Source organism: Hibiscus syriacus, unplaced genomic scaffold, assembly GCF_006381635.1.
Source record: "Hibiscus syriacus cultivar Baekdansim isolate YM2019G1 unplaced genomic scaffold, ASM638163v2 tig00117034_pilon, whole genome shotgun sequence".
Classification (NCBI taxonomy): domain Eukaryota; kingdom Viridiplantae; phylum Streptophyta; class Magnoliopsida; order Malvales; family Malvaceae; genus Hibiscus; species Hibiscus syriacus.
In genome coordinates, this window is record NW_024063533.1 from 6,831,825 (window position 1) to 6,841,175 (window position 9,351).

General features: G+C 33.8%; 3 protein-coding genes across 4 annotated transcripts; 1 reads left to right on the forward strand and 2 right to left on the reverse strand.

The window, feature by feature from the left end:
* The first annotated feature begins 202 nt into the window (after nt 1–202).
* Nucleotides 203–1,473, forward strand: LOC120196402 (cyclin-dependent kinase inhibitor 7-like). Of its 2 annotated transcripts, none has more exons than XM_039198213.1 (4): nt 203–647; nt 766–815; nt 1,066–1,236; nt 1,375–1,473. In XM_039198213.1, the coding sequence occupies exons 1-4, from the start codon at nt 327–329 to the stop codon at nt 1,442–1,444; spliced, it is 612 nt and encodes a 203-aa protein (XP_039054144.1). In that variant the 5' UTR covers nt 203–326; the 3' UTR covers nt 1,445–1,473. The 2 variants fall into 2 exon arrangements, with proteins under 2 accessions (XP_039054144.1, XP_039054145.1); XM_039198214.1 differs by having other exon boundaries at nt 204–647; nt 1,069–1,236.
* Nucleotides 1,474–3,114: 1,641 nt separating this feature from the next.
* LOC120196522 (uncharacterized membrane protein At3g27390-like) lies at nt 3,115–4,130 on the reverse strand (the record flags this gene model as incomplete). The annotated part of the gene is made up of 2 exons (XM_039198317.1): nt 3,115–3,287; nt 3,733–4,130. Coding segments are annotated over 2 exons (552 nt in total), but the record flags the coding sequence as incomplete, so codon positions are not given.
* LOC120196401 (uncharacterized membrane protein At3g27390-like) lies at nt 4,042–7,550 on the reverse strand. The gene is made up of 8 exons (XM_039198212.1): nt 7,412–7,550; nt 7,198–7,317; nt 6,827–7,106; nt 6,658–6,748; nt 6,140–6,321; nt 5,684–5,717; nt 4,148–4,176; nt 4,042–4,117 (listed from the first exon to the last, which is right to left on the reverse strand). Exons 1-7 carry the CDS (start codon nt 7,492–7,494, stop codon nt 4,148–4,150), a joined length of 819 nt encoding a protein of 272 aa, XP_039054143.1. The 5' UTR covers nt 7,495–7,550; the 3' UTR covers nt 4,042–4,117.
* Nucleotides 7,551–9,351: the final 1,801 nt, after the last annotated feature.

Genomic DNA, 9,351 nt, shown 5'->3' on the forward strand with positions numbered 1-9,351 from the left:
GCATTATCTAATTAGCCAGAACTAGGCGCATTCGCTTACACTTCCCAGATCCCCGTTACGGCGCCGTCAAACTCCCCCGTTACAGATTCCCCATTGCTGTTAAATGGACCAACGTCACCCCCAACTACCCCCCTTTAATACCGCAAATCGAATCCTCACCGTTCAAACCATTCATCCCGTCTCTCTCTTCATCATCACCATATCATTTCATCAAAAACTAACAAAAACAAGAAAACGAAAGCTCAAAACCAACCAAAAAACGAGTTATCTATCTCGCTCTCCAACTCTAACAAACAGATCAATCTTTTTTCTTTTCGTTATAAGATATGAGGAGAAAGTGTAGAAAAAGCGGAGAAATTACAGTTATGGAACTATCCGACGTCGCACTTCAAACGCCAGCCATGGCGACAACCGGAACAACTCGGAAGAAACGCAGGAGGTTTAAAGGCGATGGAAATTCAGAATTTAGAGTCGCTTCTTCTACGAACTCAATGACGTCGAGAAGCCGGAGAATTTTGTTGGATCATCGTCGACTTGACGAAAGTCAATGTTTGAGCCCTAACTTGGATCCTGATGATGATATGTCATGCTGTTCAAGCAGTATCGGATCAAGTGAGAAAAAGATTATCCAATTGCCAGATCTGGAGGTATATTTATATTATCATTAAAAATATTTGAAATGATTTTCTTTATGAATCGGAGGAAATTCGGTTTCTTCAGCTCTAATTACTGTTACTTAATTCGAGAATTTTCAAAATTTTGCAGGGTGAGAGCATTGAAGTTGAAGCATCCACGCATTTAAACTTCAGAGAAAGGTCTGTATAATTATCGCTTATATAATTAGGAACAAAATTTGTTACGACTTTTTATTTTATTTTAGCAGTACTATTTAACTTACTGTAAATTACTTTGTCCCGTCACTTGAATTTTGAATTTCAAAAAGCAGCCGATTGGTTAAATTTTTAAAAAAATTTATTTTCCGTTTTAAATTATCTTTTTCTTTGTGTATATATACATCTTCTATCAAATCATTTCGTTCTTCTCCGTCTCATTGGTGAATTCTAGCAGGAGAGAAACGACACCGTCGAGTGAGCCAGAAGACCTGGATTCAACGTCGAGGCCATCAGAGGCGAACTCTCGCCGTAGATCAACGGTGGAGAAGATGCCAACTGAAGCTGAACTTGAAGAATTCTTTGCTGCTGCTGAAAAAAAAGTTAAAAAACAGTTCGCTAAAAAGTATGTTCATTCATGCACATTCTCGTTAAAACCTAGACTTTTCTTTTCTGCCGTTTCAATTTTCTTAGGAACCAAACGGCAATTCCAATTTTTAAACTGAAAAAGAATCTTTTTTCCCTTTCTGTTTACTGTTTTTAGGTATAACTATGATATTGTCAAGGACGAACCGTTGGAAGGACGTTACCAGTGGGTTCGACTCAAACCATGAAAGGGAAAAAGGCGAAAATCAAACCAGAAGACAGAGAAAAAGAAAGGAGTAATTTATTTAGATGAAGAAAAAGAAAAAATCAACCAGGCGCTGTTTCTCATAGGTACTACTACTGATTTAAAATTCTACTCGTTTCTAAATTTCTAGGGTTTTTATTTTATGTACAGAATGAGTAATAACGAAGAAAAGATAATTGGTCTATTATTATTAATATACATGGGTGAAATTCAGCTTGGAGAAGAACAAAAAAATTTTGGGGTGGGGGGGGGGGACAGTTATTGAACCACGAAATTCCGTATATTCATGCTAATTTTAGGGAATTTTTAACCCTAAATTCTGTGCCTTTCTTCAGAATCTGCTAATGTATGCTGCTTCTGATCTCTTTGGTACGCGCCCCCCTCCGCTTCTTTTCGTCAGCTTCTAATGATTTGATTTCTGAATTAATCTATTTTAGTTCATTATTTTTTTTACGGAGTAACATTAACTGCAAAAATCTTTCTTTTTTTAAAAAGAAAATCTTAATATTTTTTATATTTGAAAATGTATTAAATATATAATATATTAATTTAAACATGAAAAACGAAGTAAAAACTTAAAAAGAAATCACATCATGCTTTTTTTATATATTACATGGCTGTTTTATTGTTTATGTGTAGAAATTGTGATAATTTATAATTATCTCTTTCGATTATATTATTTCTAAAATTTTAATTTAATTTTTTTTGAAAATATAATGTGTCATGACACTACGTTTAACGTCTCTTACTTAATGTGTATTTTGCTAATTAACGTGTATTTGTTCATATATATATATATATTTATTCAGTTGATCAAATTGTTCATATTTGTTTCTTCATATATATTTTCTTATATCATGGATTCTAAACTTACTAGAATCATTCTCTTTCCTTCCCCTAAAATTTTTCTTTTCACTCTCCTCTAAATATGAATAGTATTAAATTTAAAATTTGTAAAAAAAAACCATTACGTAGATTATAAAAATGGAAACGGAATCTATATTTTCTTTGTTACATTTGATATAAAGGATGAAAATAAAAATAAACAAGAAATTTGTAAAAATATGGAAAAAGATAAAGTTTGGGATCGAAGCAGCGGCTATGAATGATGGAAATTCATGGAAATGCGTGGGTTCTTTCTTGGATTGAAATATTAATGGAAAGCGGGCGATTTAATACGCAACTATTCCTCTTGGATCTGCTGCCCTCCCCCGACACACACTCCATTTCTCCGCTTTCTATCCTTCCAATTCTCTTTACATTGTTTCTTTCTCATATTCCTTCTTAATCAAATTTTCAATAATTTCAAATACACCATAAACTTCTCAACATTCTTTAATGTCTTTTCAATTTACCAATTATTTTTATTATATTATATTAATACTAAATTATTAAACTTATTGAAAGTCTTAAATGATAAAAAATAATATTATTCTCCCTAAAATAATCTGAATATAAATAGCTGTGTTTATAAGATGTGTGTAAGTTATTAATGATTAAGAGCGATTATATATTATCTTATAATTATATAGACTATTTAAAAAAATATAAATTATAATTAAAACAATTTTGAATGAAATTTAATGAAAAATGCATGTCTAACATTTTTTTCAAATAAAGAAAATTGAGTATAAATTATACATGGCAATGCAATGACTGTAAAGTTATAGTCCTATACTTGTTCATGGCTTGAGTTTGATTTCAAGTAATTACATAAAGGAATGCCCTGTTTTTCCGAAGCATGTGCAATCAAATCCTTCACAACTTGGCGAAATCTCCTTCTATAAGTTGGCAATTTTGACATACTTCTCGCCATTCCAATCATCCTGTCATTTCACAATTACAATTAAGATTTCGAGAAAAATTTAAACAAAATTAATCAAATAATATTTTTTAAAAATATTATATAATGATGTTAAAAAATATTTTTCTACAATGTCTCATAAAAGAAGTCTGAAAGATCCGATGATTTCTGGAACATTCATAAGACCATACCACTTCTCTAAGCTCCATACATGCCCACAAACTACATCTTTTCAAATGACAATAAAGTTATCGTATCTTTTGAGCGTCTTCTAAAAATCATTGAATCTTCTGGACGTCTTCTATGTGACATTATAACATTCACACTAGATAAAATGATAATTTTTTATCACCTTATACGAGAAAATCTTTTCTCCCAAATTATTATTTGGCACTTTTTTTTTAAAAAAAAAAGTTGAGTATAAAATAGAAGCTCTTATATGAGTGGATAAATAATGAGTTTCAAACCTTCTATTTATGCCTTCAATTTGAGCAGCTCTGAGAGAATCTTGAGTGACCGAACTACCATTATCCCAAGCATCCATGCGTTGTGTATTGGTGCCAAAAAGAACCATCTTCTCCAACAGCTTGACTTCGTTGTCTCCGAGCTTTATAACCCTGATTTGTTCTTTGAGGACCATGATTGGGTTAAAGAACCAGTCTAGTATCCTGTCTTTTGGTCGGTTCAGATGGTTGATCTCAACATCATCGAGCATTAGCAAATCATTAGAGCCTGATCTGATGGAAGTGAGGAGTGTCTGCAAGAAACTGTAACAGGGGAGACCAATATCGATAATGGCTGCTTCGTTACCATTCTTTGCCTTCAACCATTCTAACAGATCTAATGAAGTTAACCACCATTCTAACAGATTTAATGAAGTTATTACTTCAGCTTCCAATTGTTCCTTTCCCCTTATTGTTAGGACTGTCGGCGCACCCCATGGCGCAGAGGAAACAAAACTCGACGGTCTCACCAGCAATCCAAGTACGAAAAACTGAAATCGAGAGGAAGAGATGCGAATACTTACAGCGGGTTCCTTGAAAAACAGCAAGGAAAGCAGTGAATTCTGATGGTGTAGATCGGTTCGAATCGTAAGCCTCCACGAAATCACGTATCGGCCTCTACTCAATTCACCCAATTGAGAGCAATTTTGTTTTCCCCTAAAACAGTTTTGAGAGAAAGTGGCTGAAGGTTTTGCGTGTGTTCTCTCTAAAATGCTGCTAGACCTAACACACCCTTTTATAGCCAAGTTACCCTAGTCATATTAGGGTTTTTATTATTTCAAATTAATTAAATCTATATTTAATTAATTAGAATTTAATAATCCTTTTATATCCAAGTTACCCTAATCATATCAGGGATTTTATTATTTCAAATTAATTAAATCTATATTTAATTAATTGGAATTAAATATTCGGGATTACTAAAATATATATACTTAATTAACTTTAGATATATTTTAGTAACGTACAACAAATTGTATATTTTTGCTCGTTTCAATCTTAGGGTGTGACCCTATAGGTTATTGTAACATTAGAAGTAATTATTAGAACAATTCTAATATTACATACAATGAGTGACATCTAGCAATATATCATTGTCACCTAAGTTACAAGAAAATATGATTCGATATATCATCTTGGTGATTAACTCTTTTATGTATTATATCCTTATATCATTTATATCTAGAATAGGCACAAGTCTTGGAATAGTCACACTTGTATAGTCCATCTATTGTTTCTTGATTTCTAGAGTAGACTTTAATTAACGAATAATTTATGATATCCCATATCAACTTATTCGAGCATGGCCATGCGTTTCTAGTCTTACTCAATCAAGTGACCTATGATATATTTCCTATCATGTAGGAAGGACATATCCTATCTTAAGCATACACACCCACTACTTTTATTGAGATATATTCAATAACAGTCTTTATAGAGCAACCAGTTACGGAGCTTGTTTAGCTGCATCAAAACATACAACAATATATGTTGGGATAGTATTGATCTCAAGTCTGAGGATCATACATATAGTCATCACCATGAGCAATGTTATGACTATCACATAATAATTCAAGACATATGCTCATGGTGGGTCAATCCAATATATTGTTCTCTAACAATATAATCATGTATTAATTCTGACATCTCTATGTCAATGATAACTCGTTGTCATCAATCAATAACATGTTAGTCTTGAGCGTATTATTATTGTTCATGCCCATAATAATACTTGACTAGGGATCTTTTAATAATAACAATTATGTCATTATATAGACTTTATTATCTTCCAGTTTATGTTAAACACATATATATAACTGAAAATAATAGCGGCAATGCCTTTATTCAATAAAATCGGTAAATAAAAGTATTATTACAATCATCATATGATTGGTCTTTGGGCATACTCTAACACTTATTTCACATGATTTCATTATATTCGTCCATACCTGAACAAAAATGATAAAAGGGAATGGTAAAAAAGAATGATTTTCATTATAATGTTTTTCTTAAAGATTCCAATTCAAGTAGTTGCGTTTTTAAGGTATGTGTACATATTGTTAACTGACTAAGAAATATTATAAATAAATATTTATTTTGTAATCACTTAATCTATTAAAAAAAAGTTTAATGCCATAATTATTTAGCCGAATCAAACAACTGTTGAAACCAAATCTTTGTCACGTTTATGGGGGATTTTCCAAACCAAAGCTAACCACTATAAACTTTTTAACTGTACAACCCAACATGTTTCATTAAGCAAGTTGCAGCAATTAAAGTATTGTTAATCCAATTGCAGAAATGAACAAACAAACAAAATCAAATTGTATAGAAGGCCCCTATAGTATAAAATTTTGAGAAAGCAACCAACCTGAACCATTCTGACTTCCTTGATTGCTTCTCTAACTGATACAGAACGAGCTAAGGTGGGCATAAGCGTTGCAGGTGGTTCACCCGATGTTGAACTGTATCTCCCACCCAGTCCTCCTACTGAATACTCTATTTCTGACCCTTTTTTCTTTCTATATGAAGGCCTGGCTGTGAAATCAGTCACTTAGATTTCAAACCATAAAAAATAGGGAAAACAACGTATTTAGTTACTCAACTATTCTCGCGGTTTCTTTTTGATCACCCAACTATTTTTTTTAAATATACTTTAAGTTACGTTTTGGTTCCATTAGTCACCCGTCAAAAAATTAACGGTGATGATGACTTGTCCCATTAAGATAATGCCACACCATCATTGATTATTTTTAAATGTCCCATTGGTATTTCTGTTAGTTTTTTAACCAAGAGTGATCAAAATAGAAGCACAAAATAGTTCGATGACTAAATACGTAGTTAGCACAGAAAAATATGCAGACCCAAATGTTGAAAATTACTAGGAACCTTCCCTGAGATAAAGCCAATCATTTGTGTACTCATCAAATTCAGCAACCATTGCAATCACATACGCAACCCCTCTCTTGAATGATCTTTCCTGCAAAAATGCAACCACAAATATTCGCTTAACATATGCTCAAATATCAAATTCAAGACGTTTGTTATCGTCAGTGACCTGATACACGACGACCGATCCGTACAATCCGATGAAGAAGCTCGAAAATATAGCCATTAATATGCTCCCGACAACGACGATCGGCCACAAGAGGATTGTCAAACCAGCAACGGGGATGCATACTGTTTCAAGGAATGGTCCTTCTCTGCTAATTAGATCATGCGTTAGTCTAAACCAACCCTTAAATAACATGTAGGGGCTCTTAACTATGGCGATTACAGTGTAAAAGGGAATATCCACGATTAGTCCCAACAATCCGACGACGATAAGCCCCGGCAACCTGCAAGACGGATTCCAAACGATTTGTTAACCGCGATAAACGTGACTCGACCGCAATCTAAATCCATTAATATCAGTATAAAAAGCATTACCGTAGAGTTTGGAGGTCATTGGAGACGGGATTCACGTAGTTCCTTGGATATGAATGGAAACATAAATCATAGAAATCTGACCACAGTGCAACTTCCTTTGACAGTGTCCCATGTTCCATCCTGATCAGGTAATAAAAATTGAACCATGATCAACCAGTGCTGTATGGAAACAGATCAGATTTTCAGGCAAGAAGACAGAAATACTATAAATTACCACAACACAATGAAAGAATCTCTTGGACTCGTTGTCATGTCTGAAGGCTTCAAAAGATGAAACCCAAGGAGTGAAGAAGCCATAGAAAACCCCAAAAATAACAGTTCCAGCTATGCTTAAAGCCAACCATATACCGAATTGTCGCGGCCGTCTTTCGGTTGAGCCCGAAATTGGGCTTCGACTTGAAATAAGCGGGTTAGAGTCGTCACCGACCATTTTAAAATGAATTTAGGTGGGTCGGACACCACCTTACCTGATCTGCTTTTTATCATAAATGTGTCCGGTTCGAGAGTCGGTTACGGTCAAGGAAGGATTAACACTCTTGGACCGTCCTTTCGATACCAATTAATTTGCCGATTGTCATTAATTGCGAAAAAAAAATTTAATTAAAATTTCAAACATTCGATTCGAATTGTTTACCTTTGCTCAATTGGAATTTATCTACAAAGTTAAGAATGTTAAAGAAAATAAATAAATCAATCAATCAAAAAAAGAAAGAAAAATTAAAAATAAAAAAATAGAAAAAAAAGAAAAAAAGAAATTATAAACAATTTAAATAAATAAATAAACAAACAAACAAAAAACAAATCAAAGGAAAAATAAAATACAAATAAAAAATAATAAAAATATTAAATAAACCAAAAAATATATATAAAATGGAATAAAATAAAAGAAAAAAAATAAGAGGTAAATAATAATAATAAATATACATATGAAAAAATGATAAAAACATATATACGAAATTGGAAATAATAAATAAATAAAACACGAAAAATAAAAAGAGGACTAATTTAAAAGAAAATGAAATTAGGGGATAAAATTAAAAGTAAAATCATGGTTAAATTTGAATTAAAGATCCAAAATGAATTCTTACAAATAATAAGGACCTAAAAAACAATTTTGCCCTTTTAACCTAGAAAACACGCGGATCCTTTCTTTAGGTCTGGTCGAACCACAGGTCCAACAGGTCACCCAAAGGGTCGTATATAAGTAAAAAAAATGCCTAAATCCCATTCATTTTTCCCTCTTTCTCAGAATAACCTCTCACCCTTTCTCTGAAATCCTCTCAAGCTATAACCAGTCGACCGATGGTCGGCGCCTTTCCCGGTCTTTCCCCACCGCATCGTCGCCACTCAGGCCGCCACCATCAGCGGTCGGAAAACCCCATAATTTCCCCAAATATCCCTTTTTACCCCGAGAACTCGATCTATCCTCGAAAAACCAAAATGAGGTCTAGATAAGAGTATATCTATATCCAAAGCTTCGATCTTTACCTTCTCCGACGCGACCCTTCGTTTCCCAACGCAACCTCCGACGAAAGCCTTCGATTTTTTATGATATCCTTCAAAACTTGTGTGCTTTTTGATCTCTTACTTGGTTTTGTCTGTATTTTGTGTGGATTTTGTTTCAATGGTTCGGTTTGATGATGGAGTTTTGGCTCTTGGTTGTGTTGGCTTTTTGATTTACTGTTGATGTTCGGTGATGTTCACTGTGGCTTTGTTTCTCGGTGTTGCTTGGTTTTTCTGTGTTTGTTGTCGATGGTTCTCGATTTACTTGTGGGTTCCGTCGATGATGTTGTTGTCCCGACTGTGTCTCACCGGGGGCTTTTTATAGCCCCAGTGTTGGTTGCTTGGTCCCGAAATGGTTGGGGTTTGTTGATCGTTCCGAGATCTTCGTGCATGTTATATCGGCCACCTCGGAATGGTTCAGTCCCGTTGGTGTGGCCGGAAAATACGCTGGTTGTTGGTTTGCTCCCTTGCGGCGCTGTTAACTAGTTATGTTTGGGTTTTTCAAACCCTAATGGACTTGGGCTGGTACATGCCCACTTAGCCGATGCTGGACCCGAACAGATTGGGGCTCTTGCCCGTTTTGGACATATAGGGCCATGAACTTGGACCTAGAAAAATAAATAAAAATAAATAAAATAAATAATAAAAATA

Excerpts from the sequence above, each read along its gene's own strand:
- LOC120196402 (XM_039198213.1), top strand. The coding sequence starts at position 327 with ATGAGGAGAAAGTGTAGAAAAAGCGGAGAAATTACAGTTATGGAACTA. Across the intron at positions 648-765 it reads TCCAATTGCCAGATCTGGAG|GGTGAGAGCATTGAAGTTGA; the intron begins GTATATTTATAT and ends AAAATTTTGCAG. Across the intron at positions 816-1,065 it reads CATTTAAACTTCAGAGAAAG|CAGGAGAGAAACGACACCGT; the intron begins GTCTGTATAATT and ends GGTGAATTCTAG.
- LOC120196401 (XM_039198212.1), bottom strand. The coding sequence starts at position 7,494 with ATGGCTTCTTCACTCCTTGGGTTTCATCTTTTGAAGCCTTCAGACATG. Across the intron at positions 7,318-7,411 it reads GATTCTTTCATTGTGTTGTG|GATGGAACATGGGACACTGT; the intron begins GTAATTTATAGT and ends TTACCTGATCAG. Across the intron at positions 5,718-6,139 it reads AGGAAGTCAGAATGGTTCAG|GTATGGACGAATATAATGAA; the intron begins GTTGGTTGCTTT and ends ATTTTTGTTCAG.